Here is a 19608-nt window from a genome sequence, read left to right as displayed (position 1 = left end):
GGCGGGCATCCAGAGTGCTCAGCACTGTACCGCTCTGGACAGCCAATCTGAACTCGAGATTGGCAGCGGTGCAGGTAAACAGGAAAAGGCCGCGAATTTTTGAATTACATTTCCTGCTTGTCCAGCGTGGAGCTCTGCATCGAGCATGGCTGGCGATGGCAGTCTGAATCGTGAAAAGAGCGTCCAAGCATAGACCGTTACGGGAGATGACTTAGTCTGATCGCTGTATAGGGGAGAACAAAGTGCTGTTGTATCCAAGCTCCATTACAGACACGAAATGCCAAAGCGTTGAATAAAAAAACTCCAGGATACACAGCCTGCGTGACAAGCGTAACGGGAAGCCAGAGACTCAAATGGACGCTCGATGAGGGGAGGGGGTACTGAGGACTGCCGAGCTATGCGCACCAGTCCACAGCATCTCTGAAATTATTTGCATTCGTTGGCGGAGCTCCAATGTCTGTAGGATTCAAGACACAGTTGTTAGGCGTCAGTTGGGAACAGCTCTCAGTTTACTCCCCCCCCCCACCCGTAAAAAAAAGGAAAGTTGCTGTGCTATGGCGTCTTGCTCAGATGCACTTCCGTGAAAAAGGCGCCAAAGGGTATGTCTGCTGCCTTCACCAAAAGGGAGCGTGAAGCTATACCCAGCAACCCCCGGGGAATGGTTTTCTGCCCCATCAGGCACCTGATGCTCTCAACTGCGGAAGTCGGGAACTATTGGATAGCTGAGGAACAGCTACCCACAGTGCACCGCTCTGAAATCGATGGTAGCTTTTGGACATGGACGCAACATCGATTTCGGGATCCCACTGTGGACGCGCTAAACCGATTTTATTAGATCTGTTTTGTAATATCGGTTTAAGCTAATTCGAAATAATCGTGCAGTGTAGACGTACCCTCAGAAAGGTATAATAGAAAGATAAATCTGCATTATTTATTTCTTGGCTATGCGACAGCAGTACAAAAACTTGAATTCTTATGAGTTGAAACTTCATTACAACATTAAAATTTTTTCCCTGTGTGTGTATGTTTGTGTCTCTATATATAACACGTAAAAACTGTTTTTATTTAAATACAGTTGCAACTTTGGTTGGACAACCCAAAGATTCAGCTGACATTCGAGGCAACTCTTCAACAACTAGAAGCACCTTATAACAGTAAGTTGACAATTTTTCAGTGAAACCTCATTGCTGCTGTTTGTCAGTCTGTGCTGAGAAAAAGCTGTTTCAGATCAAGAAGATCTTCAACCAGATCCCAAACAGTTTTCTTCAGTTCTTAGAACCATAATGTTTGACTAGGAAAGTGGAGTCCATTGGGTGTTTGAATATAAAATTGGGAAGAATATTTATTGGACAGCTGTTTAAATCAGAAGTGCTCCCACATCTGAAATTACTTTCTGAATGTTTCCAAGCAAAAGTTAATTTTGTCAAGTTACAGTTCCTCATAGAATAACTTCAGTCTAGAGATAGATTAATCTTATGAAAGAGAAGCAAAAATTAATTTATAGAGAGAATCTCGTGGTTTACAGAGTTTGCTGTTTTCAGTGGTTTGCCAGTTGTGTCAAAGTGAATCTTAAACATGAACACTTCATGAATTTGTTTCCTAAAGTAAGAAATGCAATCTTCCTCTATAGTGGGAAGATGTTTTTGGGACATATGTGGTCACAGGAAAATTCTCAGAGTAAGTGTAAGAAGTCCCCCACTTGAATTTCTACTTCTCCTCTGGGGCTTGGCCAGAATGTTCCAAGACCAAAGTTCTGAATCTTAAAGACATTTTACTAGCAACTGTTTCTGCTGCTGTCTGCTCATCCACCTTTGACTAGAATAGTTCACTTCTGCAGCTGTAGTTTGCTGTAGTCTAAAGACAGTCTCTTTGCTCTGTAAACACAACAAGCTACATAATGTAGTTTTGAATTAACTTATGAACTTCCCTGCTCCAGATCTGAAAGAGCAGGCCTTGACTTCAGAAAAGTTAAGTTTAGACACAAATCCCACAGTGACATTTATCTGACTGCAGCTGAGGTGGAAAATGTCAAGGGTTGCACTAGTGGTAGTAGGAGCAGCACACACCTTTCTACCTTGAATGTCTGTTATCAACCATTAATGTGACACTACATATATCATAGCATCAACATACTCCTGTTTGGAGCTCCCAGTATCATAAGTATGATATGTACTGACCCAGATTTTTGAGCCCCTACCATCTCCATTTGTGGCACCAGCTACCTCAGAACATGTGATCTCAAAACACGCGCATTCCTGGGTTGCTCAAAACACGCGCATTCCTGGGTTGCTCAAAACACTTACTCAGCAAGGTTGAAGAGCAATGGGATTCAAACAGTGATTGCCTCTTGAAAGAATTGGGAGTCAGAACAATTTCTTGAGTCTTTATACTTCTAGGAACAGAGGATGATAAAGTGGCGATCATATCATGGTGGTTGAGTGGTCATCCCCTTCACCCCCGTTTGTGGTCTAAATAATACTCAGTCCTGCCTTGAATGCAGGGGACTGGATTAGATGACTTCTCGTGGTCTCTTCCAGTTCTGTGATTCTATGAATAAAGGGATCACACAGCCCTCGGTCACACAGCACCTCGGTCCAGTACAGTGAGAAGCTATTTTAAAACTCTGCTCACTAATCAATACTGACCAACCACGTTGCCAGTCAGTATTAGGTTGGATCTTATCCAAAATACCATGCTGCCAGCCAATCCTTTAGTGTCTAAAACTAAAGATTTATTGTAAAGAAAGAACAAGAGGAGAGTTGTTGAATGATAAAGCAATCAAATACATATAGAGACTATCAAAGTCCATACATCAGATTCTTAGCAGTATTGGTGGAGTTTGCTGGTTTAAAAGTCCCACTGGAACAATCTATAGCTTGGATGAGTCATTCAGTCCTTTGTTCAGAGTTTAGTTTATAGAAAAGTTACTCCAGAGGTAAGAAGCTGGACTGAAGACAAAATGGAGATGATGTAATTGCCTTTTATATTCTTTTGCCATGAGACTTGGACTTCCTGTGTCTCAAACACAAGCTTCACAGCACATGAAAAAGCCTTAGAGTTCTTTGTCCTTAGGCATGCCCCTACATTGCTTGCTGACATCAAGTGTAGTCCCTGGTTTTTCAATGCGTTTATTGTACAGCATTGATGGGAGTGGGATAGCTCAGTGGTTTGAGCATTGGCCTGCTAAACCCAGGGTTGTGAGTTCAATCCTTGAGGGGTCATTTTGGGATCTGGGGCAAAAATATGTCTGGGAATTGGTGCTGCTTTGAGCAGGGGGTTGGACTAGATGACCTCCTGAGGTCCCTTCCAACCCTGATATTCTGTGATCAAGCAGGTTAGGCAGTGCCAATGCCAATCTGTCTGAGGGTGTCACCCAGATGCACAGCACAAGTTTTTTAAATACAGCTATATACCATACTTATCTATAACTTGTGATACAAACATAAAAAAAAATTATAACATTTTTGCAGATACCTACATGGCATATCTGGCATGACTCATTGCAATTTTACAATATTGGTATCCATAATATCATAAAGTGTTTCCCATATTCCATACAGCACCACAGGGGAGACAAAGAAAGTTCAGACAAGGGAAAACAACCAGCAGGGAACATCCTTACATCTGTCTCCTGAATCTCAGCTGGAAATGTGTTTCAAGAGGGGACTGACACTATAAAAAGAAGGGACAAACACCCCAAGGCACCCCTCCCTCTCTCCCTGCCCATCACAGTCACGGCACCTGAAATAAAAAAATGAGGAGGTGAGCACCATCTTTAAGCAGTGTACAGACAGCATGGAGAGGAAGGAGCAGGCTTTTCCCCTACTGAACATGCTTATGTGGGGAGTTCAGTGAGAGTGAGACACAGTGCTGGTAGCTCTTTTGGTTTGTCTGGAGTGGAGGGAAACTCAGAAAAGAATTAACTTGAATTGGACTCATGTAACTTAACAGGAATATGTGAAAAGGAAGAGAGACTTGTAAAACCATGACTTGACCCAGTTCCCCAAACAAACGTCTGCAAATACAAAAAGTGTATTTAGTCTTTTAAAAATACATTCCACACTGTCTGGAGTGCTTGAGTGCTGAATGACAGCAAGGCAAAGGTGCCTCCCCAGTGCTGGTAGGCAGCTGCACTGCACACTGGATAATCAAGGAAGAGTTAGATGATCGCTTTGGTTCCTAGTGCTGTGGGTTCTGCAGGGCCATGCAAAGTAGCTATATCACTCTTGACCTAGAGAATCAAAGTGGGGAGTGAAATTTGTGCAGTAAATGGTTTCTTACAATGATGCTCATGGGTGGTGTGGGTGTGGTTAGTTATATTAAAGGTAGGCATCAGTCTAAATATTTCTTCATCATATGTAAATCGATTAGGCCATCCAGTAAATGTCACTATGGATTGTTTTAATATAGAGTAAAAATACATAATTATTTAATCTTTATTCTGTAGGTGACACTGTGCTAGTTCACAGAGTGCATAGCTATCTAGAGCGTCATGGCCTAATCAACTTCGGTATCTACAAAAGAGTAAAGCCTCTACCAAGTAGGTTTACCAATGATTTTAAATTAAATAATTATTCTTTTCTGTGATCTGTGGGCCCAAAATGTACCTTTTTTTTAGCATCATGATATTGGAATACTAGTAAAGGCTTGAGAAGGGCATGCTGTTTGGCATTCTTGAGTTGGCTTTCAAAATTTTGCTTTTTGGCTAAAATTTTGTGTTTTTTTTCCCTAGCCGAAAGCTGAATTATCTGAAAAGTTTGAAGATGTTATGTTTATAGATATTTCTGTCATTCATCACCACAATACGAGTGTTGCCTGTCCTGTATTTGAAGTAAAAAAATGTTTTGCGATGAATATTTCAGACTTCTTCTTGTTTTTGTAGAACACTTGGAATTTAAAACTTTAAAACTTGTCATGGTCTTAGTCCCAGAAAGTGACTGAGAAATAAATCTTAATTTTATTGTGTAAGAACAATACATTTTCCTTAGTTCTATGAAGTTGTGTATAGCTTTTCTATTTTTTTAATAGAATCCTTTAACGACCTCCTCATTGGGTGGGGAGAAGGTTCTATCTATATCAGTATAGTTAAAGCAATACAATTTTATATGTAGACAAACCCTTATGTGTCTCCTCTCACATTACTCACTCTTTCTCCTCAGTTTGAGGATCCTGCGCTAAGTGTTGTTTTTCTCTTCTGTTTTCCCTATGCTGCATTGTTGTTTTTATATTTCAACAAAATATTTTGCTGATTGCCTTGCTTTTGGGGATCCCGCTTCCTGCAAAATTCAGGGAAGATTCCAGGCAGCTGAGAGTGTTGTAGCTGACAGGTGGTACATGATTGACCTGACCAAGGGAGAGATGTTGTGCTAATTCACCTCCACTGACACTACCTCAAAGGTGCACAAATCATAGTGCAATGTGAGTTTTGCTTGGGAGCACAAGCCAAAGAGGAAGGCTGAGTTGTGGCTTCTTTGAAGAGCTCATATTTAAAAATAACTTTCCCTTTTAAACCGAAACCACCTCAGTGTCCCTGTAAGTCTGCATCTTGTCCAGATGCAGATCAATGTATATAGATTGCAGATTGCACTTTCAAACAAACATCTGACCCAGCCCTGCCCAGTGCTTCCAACTCCTCCATGGAGGAGAGAAGGAACAAAAACACTTTCTTTCAGAATGACAAATAAGCTGATTTCTTTCCTCAGCTGCACAATCCTCCTGGAACTGCCTCTTTCCCCAGAGTGGAAATGTCTGATAGGGAGGTCCCTCCTGGTTACACTATCCTGCTGGCCCCAGTGCCCTTGTGTGAACGTGCAATCTAGGGTCTCTGTTCAGGTGACTGTTGCTGTTAACTTTCTACCTAGATTGTGCTTTACCTGCATTTTCTTTTCATCATTAACTTCTGCTGGCTACTAAGTGCTGCTTATGTTTAATTCAGAATTATACAAATTTTTCCTGCTAACAACTAGCTGTGTTGAAGCAATCACAGCTACATTTTACTATTAGACTTTTTTAAAACAGACTTCCATCCTTACTAATTTCAGGATTAAAACTGAGCTTGGACTTCTAGGCTTGCACCAATACACACATCTATTCTGTAACTTATGCTTTCATTTCTCTAGCTAAGAAGACTGGCAAGGTGATCATTATAGGTTCTGGAGTCTCTGGCTTGGCTGCAGCTCGCCAGTTGCAGAGTTTTGGGATGGATGTCACGCTTCTGGAAGCCAGGGTATGAACTTGCTTCTTAAAGAGAGAATTTAGCTAATGAAACAAATTTATTTAGCCAGTTATCAGTTGTAATAAGGCACTGGTCTGATTGGGTGCCTTGTGACAGCATGCACTGGGACTGGTGAACTTGTGGCTGTGACCCTTGCCAATCCAGGTGGGTAGCTAGGTAACTAGACCTACTTCAGCTCAGAAGCAGGAATATTCAGATGTCTTTGTGAACTCTGCCTCTTAAGAGAGTGTGGTGGTGCCATTATTCTTCTTTTGTTTTAGCCAGAGCTGTAGTCAGTGCAGTCATCTCACTCTTGTGTAGTCCAGAAGATCATTAGGAAAGCACTTAACAAATACCCCTTTCCACCAAGATTGAGATGGAATTCTTTGGGCTGAGGGTGCACATTTAGGTAATTGTCCATGCAAGGGTTTGTGTTCCAAAAAATCTGCTTCCTTGAGTAGTCATAGAATCATAGAATATCAGGGTTGGAAGGGACCTCAGGAGGTCATCTAGTCCAACCCCCTGTTCAAAGCAGGACCAATCCCCAGACATATTTTTTCCCCAGATCCCTAAATGGCCCGCGCATGGATTGAGTTCACGACCCTGGGTTTAGCAGACCAATGCTCAAACCACTGAGAGATCCCCCCCCAGGAGTCTTGTGATCCGATTTTCGTTCCTTCATCTCCCCACAGGGTTTGAGCATTGGCCTGCTAAACCCAGAGTTGTGAGTTCAATCCTTGAGGGGGCCATTTGGGAAACAGGGGTAAAAATCTGGGGATTGGTCCAGCTTTGAGGAGGGGGTTGGAGTAGATGACCTCTTGAGGTCCCTTTCAACCCTAATATTCTATGATGCTAATAATATTCTATGATTCACAGCTGCAGTGTGTGATTGTTATATTCTGCTATCTCAAATATCAGGACAGCACCAAAACCTCATTGTTCTCCAAAGTAGAGAGAGCATAGTCTTTGGGGTGAGGGTGTCTGGCTGGTGGGTCTTGCCCACATGCTGAGGGTCTAACTGATTGCTATATTTGGGACAGGAAGGACTTCCCCCCTCCCCCCCCAGCTCAAATTGGCAAAGACATTTTTCTGTGGTGTTCATCCCATTCTTGATTCCTAACATTTTTGCACCTCTTTCTTTCTGTCTGTCTTTCTGTCGTAAATTGCAGCTGAACATTGAGTAGAAGTTTTCACTAACCTGCCAGCAACGATGCCAGGTCACTTTCTTGAGCTGATTGTACAACATGATAGTTCTAAATTAACATTCTCCTTGCTTGGATGAGTCCCTCTGAACTTATCTGGATCTGACAAACCTAAGTAACTTTGTCATCTTAAAATTTTGCTATCTCACTACTCAGACCCCTTTCGAAAACACTAATATATTAAACACCATGCCTGTGATGGGACTTTAAGGTACCCTGCTGTTAGTCAATTGACCATTTTATTCCTACTTTGTTTCCCGTTTCTCAGCTAGTTTTTGATCCATGACAGTATTTGCTTCTCCCTCTCCCAATACTTAGGCTCTTTTTAGTAGTCTCTTGTGTGTGACCTTGTCAAAGCCTTTTGAAAGTCTGTTATGTTGACTGGTTCTGCTTTGACCACCACTTTACTGTCCTGTTTCAAAAATTCTAATAGGTTGGTGAGACACTGTTTCCTTTGTAGAAACTGTGCTGGTTAAAACCCATCACGTTTTTGGATCACATCACATATTTTAGATGTTTTATTCTATTTTTAGTTATAGTTTCATCCAGCTTACTGTGTATAGTGGCTAAGTGTGGTTTGTTTCATTCTTTGTTTTGCTCATTTACCTGCTGGGAACCACAAGGAAAACCTTTTCTTTTCTTATCTCTCAAAGATGGTTTCTTGGTAGTAATTTCCTCTTCAGGGAGGGTCAGAGAATTAAAGTGGTGTCTTCCAAGAGTACCTTCTTATAATTCTTGGGATAGCAATTGAATTTTCACCAAGGACTTATTGTCCTTTACACATCAACATTACTTCCTTCCTTCCTTCCTTTTTATTTTTCTCTTTATTTGCTCTTTTACCTATCCAAGGAATGCAGATTGGCTTCTGTGGGTTAAGAGCATTTATCTTCCACGCTGAAAGGACAGCTGCATTTAAAAATTGAATGCCCCTCCATGCCCTCTGGTTATAACAAAAAAAGTTAGGAAGAGTCTTGCAGGCTACAGTTTTCAGATTCATGAAAGTGGCTATCAAAATATTCTATACACTGGAATCCAGACATTGCTTCCTATTGTTGCAGACAGAGTCTAGTGCTTTTCTTTTCAAATACACGATTCCTTCACTTATATTGATCCTAGTATACAGATTTTGAAGTTGCCCAATCTGCTTATTTATTTATTCCTTTTCTCTTTTGCTTTTCATATTCTAGCTTTTAAGATCATAAAGAATCTAAGATGACCTCCTGCATAATAGAATTTCACCCCATGAGTCATGCATCTAACCCAGTTGCTGAACTGAGACTTATCTTTTAGGAGATCCACTTTTGGTTGTTTAGATTTCAGATGATGAAAAACTTAACATACTCCTTGATAAGTGGTTTCAGTGGTTAATTGCACTTACTGTTTAAGTTGAATTTTCTTTAGTTTGAACTTTGCTGACTTCAACTTGCAGCCTTTGGATCTTATATCTTTGTTAGAAATCTTCTCTATGTAGATACTTATTAAATCATAATCAAATTGCCTGTTAACATTCTGTTTGATAAGCTGAATACTTTGAATGACTTCTGTAGTTTTTATCTGAACTCTGTCCAGTTTTTAACAACAGCAGAGGTTATTATATCCTACATTTGAATATTCTGATTTTTATATATACAAGGATAACACTAGCTCTCTTTGTTATAGCATACTACTGGGTTTTCTGTTCCATATCCCACAGGTTCTTTTCAGAGGCACTGTTCTCCAGACTAGATCCCAGCCCTGTGTGTCCGACATTGCTTTGTTCTTACATGTACAAGCTCACACTTAACTATATTAAAGTGTCTGATTTTTGCCTCTCAGTGACCTGTCTTCATCATTTGTCATCTACCAATCTTTGTTATCTACAAATCGCTGATTTAAGAGATTGTAAATACTATTCCTGTAATCATCTGGCTTGGTAGCTGACTACTTGTAAGAGAATAGTAAAGCTTGTGTCTTGTCCATCAATGAGACACCATTTAACATACTTCAGCCAATCCAGGCAGTGTGTCCCTCTCTTGTATCTTTTTTTTTTCCAGTTTTGAAGCTGTTCTCAGGAGGGGGGAGGGGTCAAAGGATCAAACAGGCTCTTAAAGGGTCAGTACCTTGTACTGAGGGGGAAAACAATTCTGCTTCTGAGCTGAAATGGGCAGAGCTGCTTAGTAGCTGTTTTCTGTATTGCCAGTTGGCTCTTCTGTGAGAGAATTAATAGATAAGACAATACTGTCTTATTGTGAGTAACGGTTAAAGAATTTTTGGTATTTAGATATAGATTGTGCTGGTTACAGGCTCAAGCAGACCCTTTGGAGGAGCAGTTTAATACTTGATATTTGAGATTAAATAACCATCAGTGTTTGGTTTTAGTTGTACATCTACCAATCTTTGTCATCTACAGATGTTAGCAGAAATTTCATAGCTTCTTCCCCAAATTTTTTAGCTCACGCCCCACACCCGCGGGAGCCAGAGTCTGAGAGCAGAGCTGGGGGCGGGGCTGGAGCTGCGGTCAGGTGTGGAACTGCAGCCGAGCTATAGGCCAAGGCCAGGGCCGAGGGCAGAAATGGCGTTGTGGTAGGGGTGGGCCAGAAGCCATGGCCATGGCTGGGGGCAGAACGGTGCTGGGTGGTGCTCCCTCCCTGCGGGGGCTGGCTTGGGCTCTCTGAGCCCCTTGAACATTCCTGAGTGCATCCCATAGTTTGGGCACCACAGATCTAGTCCATCCCAAGCCTCTGGAGGATTGTTTGAGTATGTCAGTCTGGATCCTATTGTAGAGGTGCATGCATCCCATGCATGTAAGATCAGATTTTTCTTTTTGAATTGCAGTGTACAGCAGGACTGTGCATGTGCCCTTTGCTGTGTTATGCTCCCATGTGAGGGCATAAAGAACAGAGTGGATGTGACTCTCCTTCAGTTCCCTCTTGCCGCTTGTGTCATCGAGATGGAACCCTGTCAAATGTCCAGCCCACTGTACTTCTCTGAGCATTGAATTCATCCTCTTGACTAGCTCTGTGAGGAGAATCTGTCTTCATCCTTGGTCTTTGTTAATTCTTCAGCTTGGACGTTCCCCTTAAAAGGTGAAGATGTGCCCCCTGTACAGAGGCATGAGGAACCTTGTGCCAACTGCCATGACAGACTTGAAACCCTTAGGATTTAAGCCCTGCCTTACCAGCAACAGGCTCATTCCTGTGATCCATGGGCACAGCAAATTATCTCTGTGTCTGGGGGCAAGCCACTTCTCTGATACATGTTAAGTGTGTAAGTCCTTGAGAACTCTCAAGTCGAGGTACACATGGCTGATATTACACTTACACAATGGATGTGTAACCTCCACACCTGGCATCCACCTCCAAAGAACCAAAATGGTAGTTCTCAGTGAGAGCTCCAAGCAGACAGCACACCCTAAAGTCCATCAGCGAAGGAGAGGCAGGGAAATAAACACACCTGAAAGAGGCCACATTGACACTGTTCTCGTTGGCTCTCAGTCTCTGGCATTGGATGTTGCTACAGATGCAGCTACAGACAGACTCAGCACCTATGCCTCCAGTGCTGACATCCTCATATGAACTGGCACCCCAAAAGGGCAGGCCTGAAAGGTAGATCAGGTGGACAGCAGATATGGCACTGGCTCCAAACACAGAAGGGGCACCATCCTGGAGGGAAAAGAGACATCACTGCTCCAAAGACAAGGCATATGAGTTCTCTGTTAAAGGAGATGGTACCGTGAGTAAAGTTGAATATGGGGAGGGAACATGGTGTTAGTGACCACTTCAGAAAACATTGGTTTGTAATGTTCCCAGTATCAAAGGAATCCTACGGCAGAGCCAGGAATAGAACCCAGTTTTCTAGAGTCCAGTGCAGTCCTTAACTACAAGATCATCCCTTTTCTTTGTGCAGTCCTCTCTGTAATTGATGATGCATGTTTTAGCAAAGGAGACAGGAGATGGCCTTATCAATTACACATCCATGGCTCACTTAGCATCCATTTTGAGCACAGAATTGAAGCAAAGATATTGAGAGAAAACAGTATGTGATCATGAAACTCAAGTCTGTAACATATGCCATCTGCTCAGTAGAGCTGAATTAATGCTGCCTAGCACTGAATTAAACATTTTAATTATTTTATTGGACCAACTTCTGTTGGTGAAAGTCAAGTTTTCAAGCTACACAGATCTCTTCTTCAGGTGGGAAGGATACTCCAGCGTCATAGCTAAATGCAAAATGGAAAAGATTGTTTAGCATAAATAGCTGCCACATATTCTATGGGACCATTAAGTCATAGAGTGGCCCGTTACCACCTATCTTGAATGATCCCTTAGAATATATGCTAATTACTTACGCTAAACAATCTGTTCTATGTTGCATTTAACTGTGGTGCTATGTGTACCTTTCCCAGACCTGAAGAACTGTGTGGCTCAAAAGTTTCTCTTTCACCCAAAGAAGCTGGTCCAATAAAAGATATTACCTCACCTACTTTTTCTCTCTGTTGTTTTGGGACAGAGATGGCTACAACTACCCTACATACTAATTTAATTCTGATATTTCCTTTCTTGATTACTTGACTTTGCAACTGTAGCTTTTTCTCTTAACATAGTTTATTTTTGTAGGAATATAGCTGTAGTATGATTTCATTTTGTGTATTTCTAAAATACTTAACAATTGAAATTTAGAGGACAACAAAGATGCTCTGGGGAATAACGGATTGATTTATGAGGAAAGACTAAAATAGTTAAACATATGTAGAGCTGGCTAAGCAATGACTAAGACTGAGAAGGTAAACGATCTACAGCTATTAAAGTACGTTAACACCAAGTAAAGAAGAATTGTTTAGGGTTCAACAGTGGAGCAAAATTAGGAATTATAGGATAAAATTAAGGGATGAAAATTTTGACTTGATATCAGCCAGAACTTTTGGACAGGATGTCGTTTACAATTGTAGAATAGTTTGTTTCTTCCCTCCACGTCTTCCAAGGTGAAGTGCTGGAAGTGCCATTACTTGGTATATTACATAGTTTGTTTAAACTTACTAACAAACATACTGTCACGAACATTCGTACTAAATGACCTGCCCTCCCACTTATAACTTCTTTGCCGTTGGGGAATCTACTAACTACCATGTTTAAATGCTAATGCTCGTTCTTCAAAATCTCCTGTGAGTGGCTTATTTAAAACCTAGATGTTTGTGTGTTATAGGATTCACTTTATGGCTGTGGCTCAGATAATCCTCTTTAGATGTGTGTAGGAGACTTTCAGGAGAGGGATTTTGAAAAGGGGGCTTTATCATTTTTCTAAATTTGATTGAATGAAAATAGCTGATTGATACACTTTTAATTTTTAAAGGATCGTGTAGGCGGAAGAGTTGCTACATTTCGCAAAGGAAACTACGTTGCTGATCTAGGAGCCATGGTTGTAACAGGGCTGGGTGAGTCATTCAAAATAGTAAACTTTTTTAAAGGTTATTGAAAGAGAAGGGTAATAACATTCTAGTTTGGGCCTCTTCTGCATTCAGGGTGCTCAGTGTGATGGAGGAATCGTTCATAATAGGGATCAGGTAAGTGGAAGTGTGGTTGTGATACACAAGATAGTTTCTCAGTTGTCATTCTTTTCAGACTTGTTGAAACCACTTAGTTTGGCAGGAACCACACAAAACTCTCACCACAGTGGTCTGAATTCTGCAACTGTTCATTTGCACTGGGATTTCTGTTACTCTTGTCTTTGCACGCTATCTTATTTTGCCTATATTTAAACTATTCTTACAACCATTTAGCTGAGCATCAGAGAATCATAGGGACCTTGAGAGATCATCTAGTCCAGTTCCTTGCACTCATGACAGGGAACTCATGCACACGCTTTGCTCACTTCCTCCTCTTCACCCTGCTAGTCTCATCCATCCCCCGGTTGCAGCCAGACCCCCTGCCACCCTCATTGCCTTGCTGCTGCCTCGCCACTCACCTCCTTACTCCTCCGCCAGGGCTCCCCTGCCACTTGCCTCTTGCCTCCTCGCCTCACCGCTTTCTTCCTCACACACGTCCCTGCTTGCCTCTTCACCCTGTTGCTGGCTTGCCATTCTCCTCCTTACTCCACTGCCAGACTCCCCTGCCTGCTGCTCACTTGACCGCTCGCCCCCTCAGCCTGCTCCTTGCCGCCTTGCCCCCTCTTTGCCACCTCACCTTGCTCCTTAAGCATTGTGTGTCTCATCTATGTCTCCAGTGAGGTGGCACATGCAGGAGCAACAGGGATGGTGGGGAGGGGCTGATGCTCTCTCTTCCCCCACCCAGGAAACTGCTGTGGCCACAGGGAAACCCCCTGGTGGCCGCATTTGAGAAACAGTGATCTAGACCATCCCTGACAGGTCTTTGTCTAACCTGCTCTTAAAAATCTCCAATGATGGAGATTCTACAACCTCCCTAGACAATTTTATTCCAGTGCTTAACCACCCTGACAGGAAGTTTTTCCTGTTGTCCAACCTAAACCTCCCTTGCTGCAATTTAAGCCCATTGCTGCTTCTCCTATCCTCGGAGATTAAGAAAAACAATTTCTCCTCCTCCTCCTTGTAACAACCTTTTATGTACTTGAAAAGTGTTATGTCCACTCTCAGTCTTCTCTTCTCCAGTCTAAACGAACCCAATTTTTTCAATCTTTCCTCATAGCTCATGTCTTCTAGACTTTTAATCATTTTTGTCGCTGTTCTCTGGACTTTCTCCAATTTGTCCACATCTTTCCTGAAATTTGGCACCCAGAACTAGACACAGTACTCCCTCCAGTTGAGGCCCAATCAACGTAGAGTAGAGCAGAAGAATTACTCTCATGTCTTGCTTAAATGTTCCTCCTAATACATTCCAGAATGATGTTTTCTTTTTTGTTTTCTTTTTTTTTTTTTTTCCCAACAGCGTTACACTGTTGACTCATTTAGCTTTTGGTCCACTGTGACCCCCAGATCCCTTTCCGCAGTACTCCTTCCTTGCTAGGCATGTCCTTTCCCATTTTGTACGTGTGCAATTGATTGTTCCTTCATAAGTGGAGTACTTTGCATTTGTCCTTATTGAATTTCACCCTGTTTACTTCAGACCAGATCATTTTGAATTTTAATCCTATCCTCCAAAGCACTTGCAACCCCTCCCAGTTTGGTATCGTCCACAAACTTTATAAGTGTACTCTCTATGCCATTATCTAAATCATTAATGAACATATTGAACAGAACTGGACCCAGAAGTGATCCCTGTGGGACCCCACTCATTATGCCCTTCCAGCATGACTGTGAACCATTGATAACTACTCTCTGGGAACAGTTTTCCAACTAGTTTTGCACCCACCGTATAGTAGCTCCATCTTGTTTGTATTTCCCTAGTTTGTTTATGAGAAGGTCATGCGAGACAGTATTAAAAGCTTTACTAAAGTCAAGATATACCACATGTACCGCTTCTCCCCCATCCACAAGACTTGTTACCCTGTCAAAGAAAGCTATCAGGTTGGTTTGACACGATTTGTTCTTGACACATCCATGCTGACTGTTTCTTATCACCTTATTATCTTCTAGATGTTTGCAAATTGATTGCTTAATTGTTTGCTCCATTATCTTTCCAGGTACAGAAGTTAAGATGACTCGTCTGTTATTCCCCATGTTGTTCTTATTTCCCTTTTTATAGATTTGGCACTATATTTGCCCCTTTTCAGTTTTCTGGAATCTCTCTGGTCCATGACTTTTCAAAGATAAAGCTTTAGCATCTCCGTGCTTTGGAGCAGGCACTTGAAATTTCGTCAGACCCATGGTGTGTCCTTTATGTCAGATGTGCCTTTTGCTTTCCTGTGGAAAAACAGTCCATGTTTGGCCAAGCTATGAGCTGCTGAAAAATCTCACTTTGCACATGCTCAGAGAGTTGTTAGTTTGCCTGGTAATTCCTTAAGAGTATGTCTATCTGTACTGTGCCTGCTCCATCCCAAGGAGCAAGGGCTGAGCAGGACTTCCCTGCAATTGCTTCTTTCAGCTTCCAGGGGCCACAGTGGAACTAGACACTGGGACTGAGAATGGGAAGACTCTTCTGTGTTCTCAAGGTTTTCTTTTGGCAACCAGACAGAATGGAGAAAAAGGAGGAAGAAGCAAGCACAGTGGAATTCATAGGGGTCAGAAATAGAGCTAGATTGGGGCCATAGATTGGGGAGCAGCAGAACTAGAGTATGAGGAAGCAAACTTGATGGGCGATGGATAGGAGCAGAGGGAGGTGGCTGCATATATAGGAGCACAGGGGGATGAGGATGGCAAGAGCTGGGGATATGGAGGAAGTTAGATAAGAGCAAAGGTGGGAGTTGGATTGGAACAGAGGGGGGGAAGACAGGGCTGGAGCACAGTGTAAAAAAATTTATAACCAGTAGAACACAGAAGTACATCTTGTCCCCACTAGTGACTGGTCTATAGACGATAACGGCTGCTAGTGTTCATTACTCAGTTCAAGTGGTAGATCTCTGAAGCTACTGATGACCAAAACTGGTGTCATATGGTTCCACACGGTAGAATTCGGGGTTTTAGTTTTTTAAAAAAAAGTTTTTAATGCAACTTTTTAAAGATAAGAAATGCAAGATTTAAGGTGCCCTGTGCAGACTTAATTCAGCCCCACTTGTTCATATGTATTATGATACAGTAACTCCTCACTTAACATTGTAGTTATGTTCCTGAAAAATGCCACTTTAAGCAAAATGCGGTTAAGTGAATCCCATTTCCCCATAAGAATTAATGTAAATAGAGGGTTTAGGTTCCAGGGAGATTTTTTTTGCCAGACAAAAGAGACACACACAAACACACACACGTTTTAAACAGTTTAATACTGTACACAGCAATGATGATTGTGAAGCTTAGTTGAGGAGGTGGAGTCAGAGGGTGGGATATTTCCCAGGGAATGCCTTACTGCTAAATGATGAACTAGTACTCAGCTGAGCCCTCAAGGGTTAACACATTGTTAATGTAGCCTCACACTCTATGAGGCAGCACGAATGGAGGGAGAGGAGACAGCATGGCAGAGAGAGACATACACCCTGTGTTTGAGAGAGATGCGCATTGCCCCTTTAAGTACGCTGACTCCACTCTAAGTACACTGTCCTTTTTAAGTAGAAATGGTAGAGGAGGACACCGTGACACTAGCACCCCTCTTTCCATCTCTATCTTCTCTTCCTCCTATTCCTCCCCCCGCCTCCCCACAGCAAGCAGGAGGCTCCCAGGAGCAGCTCCAAGGCAGAGGGCAGTAGCAACACACAGCAGTGGGGGGAGCTGAACTGTCTGGTAATTGATAGCCTGCTGGGCAGCTGTCACACAGGGAACTTAGGAGAGCAGGGAGCTGATAGGGTGGCTGCCGGTCCACCCTGGTTCCAAGCCCCCACCAGCTAGCTCCAACGGGTTGCTCTTTCTGCAAGCAGTGGACAAAGCAGGCGACTGCCAAACAACGTTGTAAGGGAGCATTGTGCAACTTTAAACAAGCATGTTCTTTAACGGATCAGCAAGGTAACAACGAAACAACATTAACCAGGACAACTTTGAATGATGATTTTCAGCGTAGCAGCCGTGTTAGTCTGTATCCGCAAAAAGAACAGGAGTACTTGTGGCACCTTAGAGACTAACAAATTTATTTCAGCATGAGTTTTCGTGAGCTACAGCTCACTTCTTCGGAAGTTTTTTTCTCCTGCTGATGATAGCTCATCTCAATTGATTAGACTCTTCCTGTTGGTATGCATACTTCCTCCTTTTCGTGTTCTCTGTATGTATAAATATCTGCTGTCTGTGTGTTCCATTTTATGCGTCTGAAGAAGTGAGCTGTAGCTCACGAAAGCTCATGCTGAAATAAATTTTTTAGTCTCTAAGGTGTCACAAGTTCTCCTGTTCTTTTTTTGAATGAGGAGTTACTGTAGTTTTCAATTACATGGTCACACATTTTTTTTCCATGAGACCCCTGCATTATTAATACACAGGATGTAATGTACTCTGGGACTGAATCAGTGTTGTGTATCAAATGAGGTTGTGTGTGTTCTGCCTCATTTTTTGCAGGAATTTGGAAGAGGTGTGGTTTTGTGGTTAAAGTTTATTGCTGCTCTGGCGAAGTGGATGGTGTTCCCTGCCTCTGCCACAGAGTTCCTATGTGGTGCTGAGAAAGTCGCTTAACCCAGACTTTCACAGTAGGTTACTAATTGTGTTGTTTTTCTAGGTGTCCAATGTCCAGTATTTGCAGTCACTATTGTAGTAGTGCTGAGCACTCACAACTGCAACTGAACGTGATGGGAGCTAGATGTTTGAAGTTGGACACCCCTAACAATTTTGGCCTTGCTTTCTGTCCCAGATCCCCAGCTAAAGAATTGGGATAACGTTACTGCCTAATCTCACAGGACTGTTGTGAAGATAAATTCATAAATATTTGTGAAACACTTGAGTATTCTGGTGAGAGCACCAGAGAAAGTGCCAATGAGGAAATTACTAATTCTGTATACAGTGTGGAGTTTGAATGGTATGCATTAAATAAGGCCACACATTAAAGAAGAAGGATAAAGAAATATTGAATAGCTACCCGTTCACTGAATGAAGCATGGGTCCTATGGAACAAATAGTATGTGATGTGCATTCTGATTGTGTATTAAAACTGTACAAGGAGGGCGAATTGAAGCTGCATGGGAAACTTGAATTCTGGCATTTTTTAATTTGAGTGACTCACTTTGCAACCTTATTGTTCTTTCAATACTTCTGATAGAATGGTGATAATCTGACATAAAGAGCCAGTCTCCTCAAGGCTTCTCCTCTTACCCCTGCAGGAAAGGGGCGGGACTTCTGTTCCTACTGTTTTCTGGTGGAGAAGTGTTTGGAGCCTTCAGACATATCTTAGACTTCCGTCTCCTCCACTGGAGGGTCTGCAAGTCTTGCTTCTGTATGGAGACTCGAATTGTTCTCAATTCTGTTTCCTTCAGGCATTTCCCAGCTTAGTGGACCTCACTGATGCATATCTGCACATCCTTATTTGCCCATTGCACCAGCACTTTATTTCACTCAGCCTTTGTGAACTGTATTCCTCGGGTCCCATCTCTACAGTGCTAAACTTTTCAGAGCTCATTCCTTCACAGCCCTTTTCAGAGCATTTATGTCCCTCAATGTGACCTTCCCTCTCTACTTCACAGTTTGTTCTGTTCTACATTTGAACTTCTGGGAGATGCATCCCTGTGGCTATTAACTCTTAAGGCTTCCCTGCTAGTTGCCACCATCTTCGAGCTTAGCTTCTTTGTTATTAACCCTCCCTATCTGTAGTTCTTTTCTTGAATGATGGTGGTGCTGGCTTGTTTTTATTATAACAATTGCTATGACGAGCCTTGATAATATTTGAAAGTTCTACCGGTCTGCTGAAAGATGCTCAGCGCAAAATAGAGATATACTAATGGGCTTTACTATTGGAATAATGGCTGCTTTTGAACTGTACTTATTGTTTTATTTTCAAACATCTTTTTAGTCTTTGCTTGAATGTCGAATATATTTATACAAAATCTCTTCCAGGAGGGAATCCAATGGCTGTGGTCAGCAAACAAGTAAATATGGAACTGGCTAAGATCAAACAAAAATGCCCACTTTATGAAGCCAATGGACAAGCTGTAAGTTGTAATTTTTCAAAAATAGGCTTTGCCCTAAAAAATGGTTTGAAGAAAATAATGTATTATAGAGGTTTGACTTTACAGTTCTGTACCTTATCCTTTCTAAACTCTAGCTTTGAGGTTTTGGCCTCCATTCTTTTTTTTGTTGATGCTTGTTTTGGCAGTTGTGACTAGTTCACTATAACTCCTCAGTGCAGCCTTCCTTAGAGTTGCACTGCTGGCTAAACGTTCACAACTGGGAATGTGGAGAGGCCACTCAAGAAAAGAAGGCTACTTCTCAGTAACTGGAATTCATCAAGATGATCCTTTGCATGTTCACATCCCTACCTATCTTCCTCACTTCATTGAAGTCTTAATTCTTGAATTAGTGGAAGGGAATGGAAGGATGGTTGGGATCACTTCCCCTTCTATATCATCAGAGTCCTTCAAGAGGGGAGAGGTGGGTATCCCCCACAGAGTTTCAGGAAGCTCCCAGTACATTGCCCTGATCTCTTGAATGGGAACAGACTCATTGTGAATAACTCCCAGTTACTGGTAACTAACCTTCATTTTTACATCTCATATGTGAATATTGTGGCAAAAATTGTTCATATC

At 42.1% G+C, this 19608-nt stretch overlaps 1 protein-coding gene across 2 annotated transcripts in view; it reads left to right on the top strand.

Moving 5' to 3' along the window:
• Positions 1–19608, top strand: part of KDM1A (lysine demethylase 1A) — a 156906-nt gene that overhangs the window by 50107 nt on the left and 87191 nt on the right. For both annotated transcript variants that reach the window (XM_032782919.2, XM_032782918.2), the window contains 5 exons: positions 1076–1154; positions 4448–4540; positions 6120–6226; positions 12745–12826; positions 18920–19014. In XM_032782919.2, coding sequence (XP_032638810.1) covers positions 1076–1154; positions 4448–4540; positions 6120–6226; positions 12745–12826; positions 18920–19014 — 456 coding nt within the window. The remainder of the gene's footprint in view (positions 1–1075; positions 1155–4447; positions 4541–6119; positions 6227–12744; positions 12827–18919; positions 19015–19608) is intronic.

The sequence above is a fragment of the Chelonoidis abingdonii genome, chromosome 25 (genome assembly GCF_003597395.2).
Source record: "Chelonoidis abingdonii isolate Lonesome George chromosome 25, CheloAbing_2.0, whole genome shotgun sequence".
In the NCBI taxonomy this organism is placed as follows: Eukaryota; Metazoa; Chordata; order Testudines; family Testudinidae; genus Chelonoidis; species Chelonoidis abingdonii.
Note: the sequence above shows the minus strand (reverse complement) of the source record. Positions and strands in the feature narration are given on the sequence as shown.